At 33.5% G+C, this 20,479-nt stretch overlaps 1 protein-coding gene across 4 annotated transcripts in view; it reads right to left on the reverse strand.

The window, feature by feature from the left end:
* The window catches only part of FANCL (FA complementation group L), an 89,066-nt gene that overhangs the window by 56,314 nt on the left and 12,273 nt on the right, over positions 1–20,479 (reverse strand). For 3 of the 4 annotated variants that reach the window (XR_005987759.1, XM_041754724.1, XM_041754726.1), the window contains exons 2-6: positions 18,495–18,563; positions 16,550–16,608; positions 14,368–14,428; positions 11,665–11,721; positions 6,283–6,383 (exon numbers count right to left, since the gene is read on the reverse strand). Coding sequence is in view for 3 of the 4 variants with exons in the window: in XM_041754724.1 (XP_041610658.1) it covers positions 6,283–6,383; positions 11,665–11,721; positions 14,368–14,428; positions 16,550–16,608; positions 18,495–18,563 (347 nt within the window). In the remaining variant the exon portion in view is untranslated. The remainder of the gene's footprint in view (positions 1–6,282; positions 6,384–11,664; positions 11,722–14,367; positions 14,429–16,549; positions 16,609–18,494; positions 18,564–20,479) is intronic. The other variant, XM_041754725.1, reaches the window with a different exon arrangement.

The following is a 20,479-nucleotide window of genomic DNA, read 5'->3' on the forward strand; positions in this document are numbered from 1 at the left end:
TTTCGCTTACCCTTTGTTGCTAACAGCTCCCAAGAAATCCTATAATTATCTTCTGTAGTACTTATCACAGTTAGAATTAAGTACTACTGTGGTCATCTACTTAAATTCTGACTCTCCCACTATCTAGTTCTCACCTCTAAGTTCCTTGAGGAATTTTAAGTCTTAACCATGTATATCCACTGCCTTACATTATAGGCATTCAATAGGTGGGGGAGAAAATGAATGATTCACAAATCTCATGTTTGTATTCTCAATGCTTCAACTACTTTCATTACTGGAATTCTTCCAAATATGTCACAACCACACAGAAAAGAGTTTGCCTTCCCAAGTCTGTCCTACAAGCCTAACAATCCTCTAAACACTAAGATCTTAACATTTAAGCATCTGAAAATAAGTCATGATTTTTCTCTATCACCTCAAATCCAAAGACCGAGCAGGTCCATGATGTCGGTGCCTCAAGACAAATCTTCATACTTTCAGCCAAACTGCTACTAATTCATCTCAATTCGTTACTTGTCTTCTGTCTCCCCTCTTCTTGTCATGCTAAATTTTATTTAAAAGTTCTATCTTACCCAATCCTATTTAGGAATGGCGACTTATCAAAAAATGCCTAATCACATGAATAAACATTAACCAATCCTCAATAACACAAGAATAGTACATTTAAAGTTATATATAACACCCATTTCTGGCTAAATTAGACTAGCTTGCTACAAACCTACACTTTCACTGAGAAGTACTAGAGTAGCCTGATGCAAAAAAAAAAAAAAAAAAAAAAGCTTGAAGGCATCAAAGAATTACTAAGGCAACCAAGACCTAAAGAACCAAGGTCCTGAAAAAGGGGAACAGAGGAGAGACAAGCCAGTACTAATAGAAGCCATTTTTCTCTCAGCTTATTTACCAATTTATTTACCAATTCTGGTCACAGGGCAAGAGAAGAAGGATTTGGGCAAAGGGCACAGATAGAGAGCTGCTATTAAGTGGCAAACCAAAATGAACAAACAGACAAAAAGCACAGAGCAGCATTTCTTTGAGGTTAGGGAAATAAAAATAACAGACTTTTAAAGGGCCAGAATCTAGTAGAAACATAGGGCCAGAGACCTTGTTCTAATATTCAGGCAATTTTCCATCAAAACTTTTGATAAATCCTTGAACTGCAAGTGACGAGGATAAAAAACTAAGCAGAAAGCCAATAAAAGCCAAAGAATATTCAGAAATTTCATAATACTGAGGAGACTAATTAAGATTTAGAACCCACCACCAGGAAAAGCCCCAGTGAATATCCCCAAACTTTCAGTGGGAACCCTTGGAAGGCTACCCCTAAAAGCAAAACAAACAAGAGGCAGATGAGCATTATCAAAAATGGACCCCTGACTCCAACTGAAAGGTAAACTGGCCTTGTGAAGAGACACACGTAAGAGTTTAGGATCTACCAAGGGAGAAATTCCAATGAACACACCTAGCTCTTGTGTAAAAGTTCTAAAGGGTTATAACTTAGGAAAGGGAGGGGAGCAATCATTAGTACAGGGAGTCTTACAAAAACTATAGCCCAACCTGAACCAGTTCAATCTTTAATAGGATTATAGCAACCTGTCCCTACTCCATTTTTTTTTAAAGATTTTATTTATTTATTCATGAGAGACACAGAGAGAGAGAAGCAGAGACATAGGCAGAGGGAGAAGCAGGCTCCATGTAGAGAGCCTGATGTGGGACTGGATCCTGGGATTCCAGGATCACGCCCTGGGCGGAAGGCAGACACTCAACCGCTGAGCCACCCAGGTGCCCCCCTCCTACTCTATTTCTTAACAAAGGAAAAAGTAAACCCTTTGTAAAAGAAAATATCATCTAGAACCTCTAAACTTTTTTATACACAATTTCTGGCTGAAAGATCATTAGGCATAGCACTGCAGCCTTAATGAATAAGGGCATATACTAAAGAACAGACAGCAAGAGACAGTGAGGAAAGGTGCATTAAGGAAAATACCTGGAAATTAGGTCAGTTTCCTCATTTCTCCCCTTTTATCAGTTTTTCAGGTTTTCTGTCTTTTGGGCTCCTTTTTTTTTTTTTTTTTTAAAGAAAGAGTAGTCATCTTGTAGAGCAGAGACCAGGAGAGTTCAGGTTTTACATTTTTGTTGTTACAGAGTATTCAATTTTCGATTGATTCAATTGTGAAAATAAAGAAAAACTCTTTACTCCTTACTATTAAAAAGTAGTAGACTCACATGAAAAGATGCTCAACATCACTCACTATCAAGGAAATACAAATCAAAACTACAATGAGCTATCACCTCACACTCTCAGAATAGCTAAAATCAACAACACAAGAAACAGCAGGTGTTGGCAAGAATATGGAGAAAGGGGAGCCCTCTCACACTGTTGGTGGGAACGCAAGCTGGTACAGCCACTCTGGAAAACAGTGTAGAGGTTCCTCAAAAAGTTAAAAATAGAGCTACCCTATGACCCAGGAATTATACTAAGTCTTTACCCAAAGAATACAAAAATACCAATTCAAAGGGATTTGGTGCACTCCAAGGATTATAGCAGCATTATCTACAATAGCCAAATTATGGAAAATGCCCAAGTGTCCATCAACTGATGAATGGATAAGGAAGATGTGGTACATATATAGAATGGAATACTATAGGCTTAGAAAATATTGCCATTTGCAATGATATAGATGAGCTAGAGAGTATTATGCTAAGTGAAATAAGAGAGAAAAACAAATACTGTACAATTTCACTCAAATGTGGAATTTAAGAAACAAACAAGCAAAGGGTTAAAAAAAGAGAGAGGCAAACCAAGAAAGAGACTCTTAACTATAGAGAACAAACTGATGGTTACTGGAGGGGTGGAGGTGGGATTAGGTTAAATAGGTAATGGGAATCAAGGAGTACACTTGCTATGATGAGCACACAGTAGTGTATGAAAGTACTAAATCATTATTGTATACTTGAAACTAATATTATACTGTATACTAAATGGAATTCATTTTTTTAAAAAAGATTTGATAGAGAATGTGCACCTGCACATGCATGGGGATGGGGGAGTGGCAGGAGAGAGGGAGAGATAATCTTACACAGATGATCTTAACCCTTCAAAGGGTTCAATCTCAGGACCCTGAGATCACAACCTGAGCCAAATCCAAAAGTCAGACCCTTAACTGACTGTGCCACCCAGGCACCCTTAACTAACTGGAATTTAAATAAAAACTTTAAAAAAAAAAAAAAAAGGTAGAAGCCTCTGGTATTTACCAATGTGGATTTAAAAAAACACAAAACTTCCTGCACACAGATGTTCATAGCAGTTTTATTCATAATTGCCAAAACTTGGAAGTAACCAAGATGTCCTTCAGTAAGTAAATGAAAAAACTGGTACATTCAAACAATGGAACTATATACAGTGCTATAAACTATATACAGTGCTTGTTAGCTCAAGCCATGGAAAGACTAAGAAGAAATTTAAACACACATTACTAAGTAAAAGAAGCCAATCTGAGAAGACTATATAATGTACGATTCCAACTATAGGACATTCTGGAAAATCCAAAAATGTGGACACAGTAAAAAGATCAGTGGCTGCCAGAGGTTAGGGGAGAGGAAGGGAGAGAAATACTTGGAACAGAAGGTTTTTAGGGCTGTGAAACTATTCTGTAGAATGGCAGATACAGGTCATTAAACATGTCTAAAACCATAAAATATATATGACCAAGAGTAAACCCCAATGTAAACTATGGTTTGGGGGTAATAACAATGTATCAATACAATATAGGTTCATCTAACAAATGTACTACCTCAGTGCGGGGGGGGGGGGGGGGGGGGCGGGGGAAGGGAGGGTGGCAGAGCTGGATACTGATAATGGGGTAGTCTGCATACATATATAGGGGCAGAAAGTAAAAGAAGAATCCCTATACCTTCTTCCTTTGAATTTTGCTGTGAACCTACAACTGCGAAAGGAGGAAGGAAGGAAGGAAGGAAGGAAGGAAGGAAGGCAGGCAGGCAGTCAGGCAGGCAGGCAATTTGGGGAAAAAAAAGAAAAGCACTGGGTATGCTAAGATCTAGAACTAGCTATACGACTGAAAACCAAAAAAAAATTAAAAACAAACTCCAGTGGATATAGATTATGGGAGTTAGTAGAAAAGTATTTTTAAACAACTATGAAACAAAATACAGAAAAAGGTGGAAAACTTTTAAAAAGTTTTGAAATCTAGTACAGTTATACTAATATCTAACAAAGTAGACAATAAGGCAAAAAGTATTACCGGAGATGAAAAGAAACATTTAATGATAAAAGAAAAAAATCCACAGGAAGATACAGTGATTATAAATCCGTACACACTCTCAAATTAAAAATGGAACTGCCATATGATCCAACAATTCCACTTCTGGGTATATATCCAAAGAAAACAAAATCACAATGTTGAAGAGGCATCTGCATCCCCAAGTTCACTGCAGCAATATTTACCATAGCCAAGACATGGAAGCAACCTAAATATTCACTAACAGATGAATGGAGAAAGAAAATCTGGCATATACACACACACACACACACACACACACACACACACACACACACACACCCATCCACCAAATATACAATGAGATATTTAGCCATAACAAAGGACATGCTCCTATTGTGACAATATGGATAGACCTTGAGGGCATTACACTAAGTAAGACAAATAAGAGAAAGAAACACAATATGATCTCATTAATATGCAGAATAAAGAAAAAGAAATGAATTCACAGATACAGAGAACATATTGGTGGTTTCCAGAGGCAGAGGTGAAATGAGTGAAGGGGTCAAAAGCTACAGACTTCCAGTTATATAATGTATACCATAATGACTATAATTAATAAAACTATATAACTGGAAGTTGCTGAAAGAGGAAATCTTGAAAGCTCACATCATAAGACAAAAAAAAATGTGTAAGTATGTGTGATGATGGAGATTAGCTTGCCTTATGGTGGTCATTTCATTATATATATATATATATATATATACACACACATATATATATATAATCACTATGTTGCACACTTGAAACTAGTATATGTCAATTATATCTCAAAGAAAATATTAAAAGACATTCTTTAGTCAGGAAGAAAAAGATTCCAGACAGAAGGATAGAAATGCACGAAGTTATTAATTAGAGGGGTGCCGGGGTGGCTCAATTGGTTAATCATCTGCCTTTGGCTCAGCTCATGATCCCAGGGTCCCACATTGGGCTCCCTGCTTCTCTCTCTCCTTCTGCCCCTCCCCACTTATGTGCATGTACACTCTCTCTCAAATATATAAAATCTTTTAAAAACTAAAAGAACACTGGGAGAAATTTATACATATATATATACACACAGAAATATTTATATATAATTTCATATATACACAAATTATATACAAATTCTTCTTGCCAATTCTAATATAGGATAAAATGCATGATAACAATAACACGACAGGTAGAGATTAAAAAATACATTAAGGAGTTTTAGATCCTCCCTTTATAAGAAAATTGGTAAAAGTACAAATATATATTTTGCTACACATATGTTGTAATTTCCAAGGTAATTCTAAGAGAATGTATAACAACTTATTCTTGATTAATTCAAATAAGGGCAGATAAAGAGAAAAAAAAACACAAAACCCGTAAGAAAAACAGTAAACATACAGCATGATATCAGTGAAAATGGCTTGATTAATTCAAATAAGGGCAGATAAAGAGAAAAAAAAACACAAAACCCATAAGAAAAACAGTAAACATACAGCATGATATCAGTGAAAATGGCAGTAAATACATGGAGTCATGTCAGTAAAAATGGCAGTCAGAAGTTCCTAAAGGTCTCCCTTCCATAATAGTTGCAAGAACATCAGGAAAAAAAAGTATTTGAAGTAATGGATATGTTAATGAGTTTATGGGACTCCTTCCACAATGTACATGTGTAAATCAAATCATCACATTGCACATGTTAAAAATATTATAATCTTATTTATCAATTATAACTCAATAAAACTAAATAACATGTTTATGTTCAGTAAAAATATGGTAACATCTTACTGCATAAATAAAAGTTATCTTTTTCCAAATTACATTTAGTATTTTACCTTGCAGATCACTTAATGATGATATCCCTTTAATTCATACCCACAATAAATGTTACTATAATTAAGTTCTAATTATAATGAAACACTGACTAAAAACAGGTATAAAATAAACTGCTAAAACTGCAAATAAATTGAAATGTGGAAAGAAAAAAAGACATTTCTGAAACATTTTAAAATAGACATACTTATCCCAACCAAGAGTTCCTATTTCTTCCATAAGGCTTGAGTAGAACTGGGGAGGAGGAGGTGGTGCATACAACTCTTGTTTATTCTTTAAAGCAACTTCCTGTTTAAAAGAAAATAAACTTGGATCCGCTGTGGAATGCTAGACAGTAAATTGCTACTATCTGATTACAAAACAACTTCATAATCTCCTTTGTGCCTCACTAAAAGTGTCCATTATTTTTATAGAAATTCCATCTGAAGCATTCCCCTTATATAAAGACAAAAAAGTTAAACAACTGTATTGAAAATTATATGAAAATGCCAATTATTATACCATTAAAACTTCAGATTTTAGTATTTTCCTAGACTATTATGCCTATCAGAGATGACAAGAGTTTAAAAATATCTTCAAAGCTTTATGAATATTTTTCTGTTCCTGTGGAAAAACTTTGATATAAAGAAACATATATCTTTAAGAAAAGCCTGAACTCCTAAGTACATTGTTTAGACAGATCTATATGTATACAGTATGAATCACACTCTTATAAGTAAAACCCCTTTATTACCACAGTAAATAGTCATCTGCTACTTTCTTTCACTGGCTTACATTCTATATTATGCCCAGACCAGGTTAAGTGTTTTTTCATCTATGTGGCTAGATCACAGTTCCTTTCCCTGCAAGACCCACCTATATCTTCAAGATGGTTTATGTACCCTGCCCCCCACTCAAAAAAAAACCCCTAACATTTTTTTTTTTTTTACAAGCAATACAAACATCACTAGAATTGCTGAGGCTGAGTATTACCAATTACTTCAAAGGTGCTAACCTAGACAAATACCTTATTTGGAAAGTAAAAATAAATGTATCTGTAAATTATACATGTTCATATGGACTGTTTTATCAAAAGAGATAAAAAAAATAAAGAAATAAAAAAGTCAAACACAGTAAATAATAAAACCAGATGAGAACAAGTATAAAAATTATAAATGTTAACTGTAGCCCTAAAAAGAGGTGTAAGTTCTATTTCTTTAAGCATATTTTTAATATATTAGTCCTTACACTTTTTAATTTTAAAACAAGAATAGGATACTATTAAATTTAGGTAATACTAGAAAGAATAGATTTTACAAAACAGTATTTCAAAATCAAGACTATTAACTGAAACTACCTTCTAAATCTGCTTTAGGATAAAAACAAAACTATGAAAGCAGGTTTCTAAGGCCCAAAATGTCAATTTGGATTTAATTAGAAGGTAAGTTCCTAAAAGACAAGGAGTATACTGCTTTTTAAATAAAAGTAAATACCTAATGCTATCTGTAATTTGCCATATGGTCCAGAAAAATAAATTTTTACTATTAAGATTATCCTGTTATTAAAAAATAAATCAGTATAGTTCCTATACTTATATATAAAACAGCTTCAGGAATTCTTTTGAACTTTTTGTAAATCCAGAAATATTAAATACTGCTATCCACATACATGGAATGTAAAAATAAATCTGAATAACAATAAAGTCTTTTAATTCTAGGTTTATGAACTTTGTAAACTCTACCTTCTACCTTGGGTCAGACAAGTTACTCCTATTCCAAAGCCATAACAGGAAAAAAGGCAAAGGCAAGAATCAAAGCATTCTTTGTGGAGAAAGGGCAAGATACATAGTAGAAAGAACAAAGGTTTTAAGGTTTTACAAAGGTTCTAAGTCCTAATTTTACCATTTCATAGTTTTAACACCTTAGCTATGCAGTGACTAAGCCCTAAATAGGAGTTTCAAAAAAACCTGACCCGGGACGCCTGGGTTGCTCAGTGGTTTAGCACCTGCCTTCATCCCAGGGCGTGATCCTGGAGTCCCTGGATCGATTCCCACATCGGGCTCCCTGCATGGAACCTGCTTCTCCCTTTGCCTGTCACTGCCTCTCTCTCTGTGTCTCTCATGAATAAATAAAATCTTAAAAACAAACAAACAAAAACAAAAAAACCCGACCCACATCAGAGTTCTCTTAAAATACAGGTAATTGTGGGGCGCCTGGGTGGTTCAGTTGGTTAAGCATTCGTCTCTTGATTTCAGCTCAGGTCATGCTCGCAGGGTCCTGGGATCAAGCCACCATGCACTGGGCTTTGCTCTCAGCTTGGAGTCTGCTTGTGATTCTCTATCTTTCCCTCTCCCTCAGCCCCTCTCCTTGCTCACATATGCATATCCTCTCAAATAAATAAATCTTCAAAAATAAATAAATAAGTAAATAAAATACAGGTAATTGTTCATTTATCAAATACATACTGAACTCTTACTATATGCCTAGTAATTACTAAGAAACTGTGAAGATTTACCAAATTTCCTGAAAAGGTTCAAAAACTACTGATTTCATTTGGACATCATCCTCAATTCTTTCATTGAGGATTACATTACAGCAACCCTGTTACTGACAATACAGTCCAACAAATAAACCAATATAATTTTCTCTCACTCTTTAAGTACACTGTTCATAAATGTGCAATAGTATCACAAATTCTGTCAATTTCTTTAGAAAGCTAAAATACAGCATGTCATTTTATTCAGAAATGAAATAACAAAGGTACTAAATAGAATATTCTTATAAATCAATGTCAATATTTTATTTTAAACTAAAGAGTATTTCTTCAAAATTAAATGACCAATAAATCTGTTCTTACAACCTAATAAAGTTTGCTAGTAATAAGAGCTTAATGGGACATGGTATATATAGTTTTACTCTGGTTCCTGAGCCCTTTTAGTTGCATAGCTTATGAAAAGTATGATAAAAAGATAAAATTATTTTCAAACTTTTTTGCAATGACAAGGGTAACTCAAAATATGCTTTACTTCTTCACCTTACCTTTTTAAAGCTTATCATGAAATCTGGCCTTTGATGAAATTCATAATCAATTTTGATAATTCTAATTATTAGTTAGGTTTTACAAATTTGTAAGTCAAAATTCAAACTTTAGAAATTGGGATCAGAATAAAGAGTTTAAAGCCAAACATCTTACCAAAGCCCGACCTCAGAGTGTTGTTATAAGGATTAAAAAAAGGACTCAGAACAACTTAAGCAGCTAAGCTCTTTGTATGTGGCAGCTACTGCTAAGAATAAATAACTCAAAAAGAACTACAAAAAAAAACTGCTTTCAGTTGTTAGTAGCAATATATTGGTACTGTAATTTTGTCAAACAAATATAGAGATACAGGAAAAGCATAAGAAACCGTAACAAGTACAACATAATAAATAATTATGTTAATATTAGAAACCAAGATTTTCAGAGTAAAATACAAGCATTAAAATCAAAGTAAAAATGTTATAATACCAAATTTGAATTGGAAATATCAATATGAACTCATGATAAATTACTCTTTCTAAATATTATTTTTTCCTAACTCTGTTCACTGAAAAGGCCTAGCAATAATAGCAATAAACACTCCAGTTTCCAGATCGGTGGCATCTAAACACCATTTCCTACAAAGAAACCATGGCTCTTTGGAGAAGGAAAATTATAGTTCTTCAAAAGGATGAGTAAATTAAACTGGGGCAACTTGTGTCAGAAAGCAAAGTTTTGGCTATGTTAGAAGAACTAAGGAGCCAAGATAAAGAGGCATACACTGACTAAAAATGATACAAAATTTAAGCATCAAAAGGTATAGTGATTGCAATGGATTAAAATCAATATATAAAAACCCATGAGTTCATAATGATACTAAAAAAAATCATTATTTCACTTTGACAGTTGCTAGGCACTAACTCATTACTCTAAAAATTGATTTTTTTAAAAAAGGAAAAGATACAAGCACTTAACCTATTTCTCCAGTATGAGCTATACCTCAAAATTAACCAAATAACTGATGAAGGGAAGTTGTTCTCCAGATAATAATGTATCTCCAGACAATATAGAGAATGGAATTTTAAAAATCACCATTTGATACCTCTAATGAAATAGTGAGTGTAGGCAATGATTATCATTATATACTAAAATCATTAGGTGATAAGCTGATAAGAAACTTTATATTTGATGGATCTAAAGCCTATTGGCCAATCTTAACTCTACTAAGAGAAGAACTATCAGATACCATGTGCCTCCTCATGCAATAAAGTACACAACACAAAGTATTCTTACCAGAAGAAATGAACCCACTCTGCTGAGACTAGATCACAAAAAAAGGTAGAAAAATATGTTAAAAGATACCATGAGTATCTAATAAGCCAAATCCAAAATGCAAGAAATGTTATAGGACACATAATCTAGTTTATTTAACTTGTAGAGTTTAAAAAAAAAAAAGGTACAGGAAAGATGAAGCACTGTTAGAAATTAAGACTTAGGAGACATATCAACATATAACGTATGGACCTTGTTTACATACAAATACAAACAAAGAAGCCAAAAAAATTATCACTAACTTTGTCAGGGTTATAATAGCACATTTAAAACCAAAATAAAACAAAATGACACTTAGCTATTACAATTATACACCAACATATTCATTGAGAGATGGATACAATGTCCACAATTTCCTTAAAAATACTCTAGTCTGGGGCTCATTCTGGTAAGAGTCCAACTCTTGGGTTTCAGCTCAGGTCTTGATCTCAGGGTCCTGGGACTGAGACCAGTGGCTGGCTCCACAATCAGCAGGAAGTCCTGCTTGAGGATTCTCTCCTTCTGCGTCTCTCCACTCTCCCCTCATGCATGCATACACACACACTCTCTCTCTCAAGTAAATAAATCTAAAAACAAAAACAAAAACAAACACACACACACACACACACACACACAAAAAAAAAACAACCCTAGTCCTTTTCTCCTTAAAGAGTAGGGGAAGAAAAAAATGGCAAAATGTTGAAGTTAGAGATCATGGGCCTACAGGTTTGACTATACAGTCTTCCCTCTTCTGTTTATGATGAAAACTTGCATAATAAAAAATTTCTTAAACACAGTCTATAGGACAAACTGCATAAAAATTCAAGTATTTTATGCATAATTGACAAACTGAATAGTCTATTATATATACCTGTATGTATGTAATGAAGTCTAACAAGTTCTTCAGAAATCTGCAGCTACATACAAAATTTTTTATATACTGTATTAGATCTTTAATTGTGGCTACCTAATCTCACCATAGATGTTAAAATTCTGACTGACTAGGAGTACATTTTATTTCATCACCTATCCAAGAATAATGTTAAGCGCAGTTTGACAAAATCAATTTGGTTCCTATACACAGTTCTGTTCCTCATGGAATTCAAAAAAAGCATCATCCACATTTACGCACACAGGCAAATGAAACATTAAGTGACTAGAAGTTGAGACGTTTTAAAGTCTAATCATGTTAAGTTTTTGCAGGAATTTAAAAAAGAAAATCAAGACTTACAGAATATAACAGTATTAGAAAGCAAATTCTTACCAAAACCATCTTCAACTCCATCATAAAGCTCATTAAATCAGGAGAGTGCTGCATTCTCTAGATCAAAACATTTGTAATTAATTTCACTTTTACAATGAATATACCATACACTGAAATTCAAATGAGATACAGGTTCATGTGAACATGAAAAAAAAATATCAGAAATTGAAATATTAGTCACCATCCCTACTACACTCACCAATTTTATTTTGAAAGAATAATTGAAGCCCTCAAATCTATTTTTTTTTTAAATTTTTATTTATTTATGATAGTCACAGAGAGAGAGAGAGAGAGGCAGAGACACAGGCAGAGGGAGAAGCAGGCTCCATGCACCGGGAGCCTGACGTGGGATTCGATCCCGGGTCTCCAGGATCGTGCCCTGGGCCAAAGACAAGCGCCAAACCGCTGCGCCACCCAGGGATCCCCCTCAAATCTATTTTGATGAGTTATACTGAATGTACTTAAAATCTTTTAAAATTTCACATATTCCTTTGTTCCTTCAGCACTGACCACTGGTCAGTTTAGCAAATCTACCAAACTACATCATTATTAAAAAAAAAAAAAAAAAAAAGATGGTATGAGGTGAAGAGGAAAGAACGTAAAACATAAAAATTAGGCATATCTATGCAATTAAAAAATCTAAGAGTGATAAATTATCAATATCATATTTTTAATTTTTCCCTTGACCTTAAAAATTATGTACAATTGTCGATTTTGTCTTTTCATAACTAACCCATATTAATTCAAGAGGAGTCAATCTTTAAACAAGATAAAACCATCAGAATAAAAAAGCAAAAAGAAAAGAACTTCTAAGTTGAATAAATATTTAAGAGTTATAATTCCCTTTCCTAGAAATCTTTGATTTTTAAAATAACCAAGGAATAAAGGAAAGCAAAGAAAATTCTCAAGTGTAACATTTTTTATTAGATGAAACTCTACTTCACTTCTCTGGTTGAAATCAAAACATTGTATTTTTGTTACTTTTTGTGATAATGCTGTTGCACTACCAACACACAGTTCTGAAAAAGCTAATCTGTGAATTTGTTCCCTCTTTTAGATGAAGAAAATAATAATCTAAGATATTTCAACAATGCATGAGACATATGATTCACATCTTAACATAGTTTTGGGTGGGCAAGTCTGTAAAACAAATTTGATTTCCCATCTTCTATATGATATTTTCCCCCCTTAGCTTACTAGTATAGTAATGAGCAATAAATTATATTAGATTTTTGTGAACTACAGCCTAGAGGCTAAATCCAAACCAATACCTATTTCTGTAAATAAAGGTGAATTGAAACGCAGCCATATCCATTCATTTACCACTTATGGCTGCCTTGGCTCTACAAGTTAAGGAGTTGTGACAGAGCCAAGTACCAAAGCCTGAAAAGTTTACCTATCTAGCCATTCACAGAAAAAGATTGCTAATCCCTGACCCATATTTACTGAACTTAAAAACAATACACAGAAAGAATTAGTAATACTAACTCTGGGTTCTATATGACCAACTGGAGGGCAGGAAAGAGATTAATAAGTAATTGGGACTTTCTCTAGGAACCCTCTTGGTGAACTGATAGAGTAAAACAGTTATAGATATTATTATACTTAGTCTTTATTAACAAGTTTTTTCCAGGCTATTTAAATATCTCAGTAGATTCATTTCTTAAACTCTAGTATACAATATAAATAGTCACAGTGGATAAGGAGGAGGCAGTGGAGAGAAAACAAGAAATAATTTAAACATCCCCTTAAAAAACTACAGTAATTATGCTGCCAGCAATGACAGCCTATATTCTACAAATCAAATAGTTTATCTCCTATATTTCTTTGTGGTTCAGTAATGCTTTATGTGAGTGACTGTCATTGTCAGTTATCATAGATAATAACCTGCTTTTAAGATAGAAAAAATATATGAAATCAGGAAAACATACAAATGAATAAAAGCATTGAAAGAAATGCAGTTCTACTTACATTTATTTTTCTACAAGAGGCATTTTATTACTTTTAGAGTAATAAAGTACTTTAAGTACTTAAGTACTTAAGTTTCTGATTAACTGGTTTAATCAGTAACTGATTTTTTTTTAAAGTTTTTCTAATTTGTAAAGAAATTTTCAGGTAGAAGAACCTAAACTTTAAGAATAACTACATTGGAGCAGGGGTGAAATGGATGAAGGTGATGAAAAACTTCCAGTTATTAAAAAAAATTAATCCTGCCTATTTATTCACTTGTGCTATATTTACAACTATGCTCATTAAGTATGTATACATGATCCTAAGTGAGCTCCACAACACCTTTTCTGTTACTAATGTAGAACTACATTCCTAACTTCCCCACAGATACTCTACAATTCCATAATGGGTCCTGGATTTCTTCTTACTACCCCTATTCAGTCTCAGCAGGAAAAAATAAATCACTCAAAAAGTGATGGATATGGATAAGAGTGACTACATTTGAAGATCCTAAATTCTCCAGGATGGAAATCAGTTTCAGGACAAATGCTACCTAGAAACGTGCTGAGGATTCCCAGACAGAAAAGATTTTAAATAATGCATGGATCCTTAAAATATTTGAGAGAGATAAAACCTATAAAATTCAGCAACTACTAAACCAGTCTGTTACAACATTCTACAAGTTGTCCACTAAAAAGAGTTAATTTAGTAATTTCATATCCCTGCTTAAAATAAACCTATTAAAGAACTTACCTGTTGCACTATTTGATGGTATCCATTAAGTATTGTTTTCAGTTGCCAACTACATAATAACCTAAAATTTTAATAGAACAAAATGGTTTGTTCACTGTTCAGAATTAAAAGGAAAAAACTTATTTGTATGCTAACACTAACATGCACATACATAGAAAATAATGACAAATATAATTCTGACAAGTTAATAAAATTTTTACCACTGATACTGTTGAAAGTCTTGTCTTCAAACTGTCGGTACTACTTTTATTTCAAACTATAAATAACTACGATCAGTAAATGACATGCAAACAGTAAATCTTTTTTTTTTTAACATATCCAAAGCAAAATTTTCTATTGAACTAGATTCTTCTCTAAGGTTGGTTAAATAAACCAGTAGTTTTGATCATAATATACTGAGCTTGTATCTGAGAAAGCATATGTAGCAATATAATCTTCACATTCAAGACTAACGTAAAAGATATACTTAGTGTTCATCTATCCACTGGCTCACCTCAGCTGTGCTACAATATTGCTTAGGTAACTAACTCTTCTAAAAATTGCTTTTCCTTATCTAAAGTAGGATGCCCCTCTTAGATTCCCCCCAATTATAGCCCTTTCAGACCACAAGGACTCTTCCATTTTTGCTATGCTAACCCCCATTTCCACCCCTATTTTCTCTCTTAATGGCAAAGTGGTTCATTCATTAGAGTTTCCCCATTTGCCCATGGGGAAACTCCCTTTCCAAGTGTACTTTCCATCTCTTGCCAGCAACTTGGTCATATTAACTTATTAATCAACACTATTGGGATACTCTTATTTTCTGCTAGTATTTTCCAATGGAATATATCAACTTGTTCAAGCAAATCTCAATTTAAAAAAAAAGAAGATCACTGTAACTCTTCCTTGGCTGCATACCCTTCTCTATCACTCCTTTCTTTAAACTACAGTTGATCCTTGAACAATAATACTGCTTGAGGTGCACAGGTCCACTTGCAGATTATTTCAATAAAATATACATACAGTAAAGCAAACACGTTTCTTCTTATGATTTTCTTAGTAACATTTTCTCTAGTTTGCTTTAAGAATAGTCTATAATACATACAACATACAGTATACAAGTGTTAAAACAATTTGTTCATGGTATTGGTAAGGCTTTTCTGGTCAACAGCATGCTGTTAAATTTCTGGAGAGTCAAAAGTTACATGCAAAATTTTCAAGTGTATGAGGGGTCAATGCCCCCAACCCCTAAGTTCTTCAAGGGCCAACCATAGTTTACACTGTTTACATTTACCTTCTACTCATGCACTCCAAAACCCAATAAAATCTGGCTTCTGCCACTACATGAAACCTAATTTAACCTAATCCCTCTGCAATACTCAACACTGTGAACCATTTCCTCATTAAGCTTCTATTTGGCTTCAGTGACAGCTATATAGATTTCCCTCTTATTTCTTTGCTCAATTCTTAGCCTTCTTCCAAGTTCCTATTTATCAGTGCTTTACATGTTGGTATACTCTCAAATCCTTTAAATGTTGGCTTTCTCTTTTCACCCCACATATGCAGGCACTAGAAAATATCCATACTCACAGCTCCAAATCCCATGCCTACCGTGACTTCTATGTCTTAGACTTGAGTTCCATGCCAATACATTAAACATCTCCTCTTGATATTTCACACCCAATATATCTTAAAATGATGGCTCTCCTACTTCTCCACTGTGACCTCTTCTCTAGCTTAGTGATCTGAGCCAGGAATCTAGAAAGCATGCTTCACTCCTCTTTCTATCATTTTTGCTACTTCTAATCGGTCACAAAATCCTGTCAATTCTACTAATAAATGTCTTGGATTCTTCCTCCACTTCACCCCCAAAGATGCTTAAGAGCAGAAAAGAGATTCTAGGTACTACCTAATTCCCAGTCTCATCTCTTAACATTCCTTGATGGGCTGTCTGTACCAACAGATATCTTACACAATTGCTATTTATTGCTTTAAAAGGGGAAAAAAAATTAGAAAATTATTGTGTTACCTTTGAAAAGTACTTCACAAGGAAAAAATAATTTACAAATGTACACTGGTTTGGAAAAATTAGAAGTTTCTGGTTGACTCTAGTCAAAACTCTAATGGGTAGAATAAGCTTTTACCAGATTAACTCAATGACCATCCCACCAGGATGCATGTATATAACCAAACACTATATCACCTTGCATTCTTCATTTGTAAATCTTCAGGCAACAATATTTTAAGGTGAAAATCACGTCCCTGTGGAAAATATTGAAAACATTCACTCAAATTTTCATCTTTCACAATATTAAAAGATAAACACAAAAATCACATAGGAAAGGTAATGTTTTCCTTTGTTTTCTAAAAGTTATCAACTTTATCAGAATCTTTGTTTGTTAAAATATATGCAATGGGATATTGATTTGAAGAAAAATAATATAAAAATGTCAGCAACTTTGTAATCATTGGAAAACCAAAACAGAGACAAGGCTTGATTTTTAAGAGAGAACAAACTCAGATAACACAAGAAATATTAAGAAATTAATGCAAAGAAATCCAAATATTTCTTATAAATTTATAAAAAAAGAAATTCTTTCAATTGCTTTGACTGTGGAAGGAAAAAAATCACAGTGTAAAATAAGAATATATAATACATTACAGGCTTCATATTTTCCATTTCCTCATTTTAATAAAATGGAAATACATTTAGTTCCACAATCCAAATATACAGACATGAGAGAAATATTTTCAAAAAACAGAGTATTTAATTTTCCCACATTTGTGGACCTCTAATAAATAAAATCACTAACATTCATTTTAATTTAAATATTCACTAGCTATACATTTAGATAGACCAAATTTTACTTAAGAGTCTAAAGAAAGAACTGTTCTCTAAGAAATATATTCAGTTTTACTTTCTTGAGAAAGTGAATAGGTAAGCAGCTTAAACTTTATATCTTAAATAGGATAATACACATGATCTGAGCAAAGGTAAGCAGAAAAAGACAAACAGAAATATAATCTTTTACTCCAACAATATAAAATGAAAAAGAGTAATAAAATTCTTGAAAAATAATCACCATGAGAATTTTAACACAGGCTCCCTCAAAGCAGATTCAAAACTAAAGGAACACAATTAAATGTACCCCATAACCTTTACTTTCATGATATTACAGTTCTGACTTTCATTACATTTAAATGTCCTTTAAAAAAATGAAACAAAATGTACTACTGACCTTTTCAAAAGGTCAAGTAACAATAATTCACTATTTCATTAAAGCACTAGAAGGTATTATGTAGTAACTTTAACCTAACTTTATAGACATCCCACACATAGGTGTAAGAACAATCTGGAATTCAGAATTTACATGAAAAATAGTAAAACTACTCTACTGATCTGTTATCTGAAAGAATAAAATTCCAAAGTCCCTTATTTGCAAAATCCAGCCATTTTAAAAGGTCAAATGCCATGTTACATGCCATAATACTTTTCTGATTCAATAAAATGTCCAAAATTAGTTTTTTGTTTTTTGGTTTTTTTTTTTTTTTAGCTAAAGCATATAAAAAATGTTAATTGCTCTCAAGAAGCAAGTCTTTCAGGTTGCAGGGAACAAAGTACTGTCAGTTGCCTAAATCTGAATCTCTCCACACATCCTCCTAAATAGATCAATATTAAGAACATTTAAAACAGGGTCACCTGAGTGGCTCAGTCAGTTAAGCATCCAACTCTTGGTTTTAGCTCAGGTCACAATCTCAGGGTCACCAGATCAAGCCCCTTATCAGGCTCCATGCTCAGCATGGAGTCTGCATAGGATTCTATCCCTCTGCCTCTCCTCCCACTTTCCATCTCTCTAAAAAATAACACAAAATCTTGAAAAAAAAAAAATGTCTCCAGCAAAATCAGAAAACAGAACACTATAAACTTCAAAATATCTATAGTAAATATAATATAAACCACTTTCCAGTGGTTTCCACTTGGGCTCCCATATCAAATCATTTTAAAGAACTAGGGGGTTCAGAAAAAATACATGGAAGAGCAAAGAGGGGACTGAACTAATGTTAAGATAATATTAAAAAGTTTGGTAGATCAGAGCACTGACTGCAAGAAGGAGCCTTAATATAAATACAAAAGTCAAGAAGCTCACCTTGGAAAAGAAATACACAAGCATAAGCTGATAAAAAGGGAGGTAAATACATCCCTTGGAAACTGGGTACTAGGAGGAAAAAGTAAAAGTGGGAAATTGAGGATTTTACATAACGAAATAAAAACACTCAACTCCTCCCCCTCAGCACTACTTTAAAAATTATCCATTAAATAAGCTATACTTTGCTTCACCTCCAGAAGAAAGTATTCTTAAACTAGGAATCTTATAAACTACTGCCAACAATCAAATTCAAAAGATACTGTTTTCATCAATGCCAACCTACTATGAGTAAAAATCAGAACAAAAGAAATAATTTTAATTGATGATCACCTATTCAAACAAAAACACAAGGCATAAACAAATTATAATACTGAATTATATTATCATTAATAGCATTTGTACTCAGATTCAGAAATTCAAAAAGAACAGAAATTATAAGGAAAAAAAATTAGTTCAGAAAAAAATGATATTAAAATAGGAGAATAAATTAAGAGGTTCTCAAAGAATAGAGTAAAATAAAAATTTCCTAAGAGGCAGGGTACTGGGTAACTCAGGTGGTAGACTCTTGAGCTCAGGGCTGTGAGTTTGAGCCTCAAGTCGAGGGTAGAGATTATTTCAAATAAAACAGTTAAAAGTGGCAAAAGTTATGTGTACTTTACCCCAATAAAAAAAAAAATTAAGATTTTAGAGAGAGAAAGGAGGAGAGAGAGAGAGAGCAGGGGGAGGGGCAGAAGGAGAGGGAAAGAGGCCTAAGTAGATTCTGTGCTGAGCACAGAGCCCAATACAGGGCTTGATCCCATGACCCTGAGATCATGACCTGACCCAAAACCAAGAGCTGGACCTTTACAGACTGTACCAGCCAGGTGCCACTCCCAATAAAAAATTTTAAAAATTTCTTAAGAAGCCCCCCACCCCCAAAAAAAGCTAGAAAGTTACCAAATGAGAAAAAAAATTAAAAACAATCAAGGAAAAGAGGCTGAAGTGGAAACAGGTAAAGAAAATCCAATACACAAAGAATTGGAGACTCTGAAAGGAAAACAAAAGAGCAGAATATTTTAAATTATAATCCAAGTATACTTTCTGGAAATTCACATAATAAAAAGAACTGAACACATGAGAAATGACTCCTAATGATCCACTCTGAAATGTACCTTAATATGCAGGCTTTAAAAAGTCCATAGCTTCTGAGACCAAATAATATATGGGAAACAGAGTAAGAGTAGCATCACACTTTTCAAATCAAGATTTTTAAAAAGCAACAACAGAACTTTTAAGAAACTGAAAGAGGATTTCTGCTTCTAGCTATGATGGAATAACAGTGGCAGGATTTGCCTTCCAACATTAACTAGAAACTGGACAAAATATACGAAACAATGATGTTCAGACATCAAATAGGCAGCAAAAAACAGTGGTTATTGAAGAAGGGAAACAAATGAGAAAATCTTTATAATTATCCTGTCTTACTACCCGCAGAATCTTCAGGCTACACAACAAGGATGGAGAACCAAATGGAGCCTGACATTCTTCCTGATTTGGGAAAAAGAAATGATTTGGGGGATGCAAAAGTATGTGTAACTCACAAGCTACAGTACCAAAGAACAAGAGAGAACTATACAGAGAATAAACCTAGACAATGTCAGTGTATTCTGCAAAAGAGTCATCAGGTAAGTATGATTGCTGCATGTATCTGAGAAGACCACCGAAAGCCAGGGATTCATAAGAATAGACCATACAATTTCAGAGCTCACATTAGGCTGAGAGTAGTCATGTTTTCTATTAGGAAGAATAGAAAACTTTATACTATAAAATTTATCATTAAAGAGAATACCCTGAAGAATACTGCCTAAGTGGCAGAGCCAAATTAATCTAGGCTAAAGTCTGTGTTGATTCTGCCTAACAAAGCTTAAAAGCAAACTATGACAATATTAAACTGTTTCCAAATAATTTAACTACAGCTTAGAATAAATCAAGAATACTTAAGAGAA

This window comes from Vulpes lagopus, chromosome 5 (assembly GCF_018345385.1).
Source record: "Vulpes lagopus strain Blue_001 chromosome 5, ASM1834538v1, whole genome shotgun sequence".
In the NCBI taxonomy this organism is placed as follows: Eukaryota; Metazoa; Chordata; class Mammalia; order Carnivora; family Canidae; genus Vulpes; species Vulpes lagopus.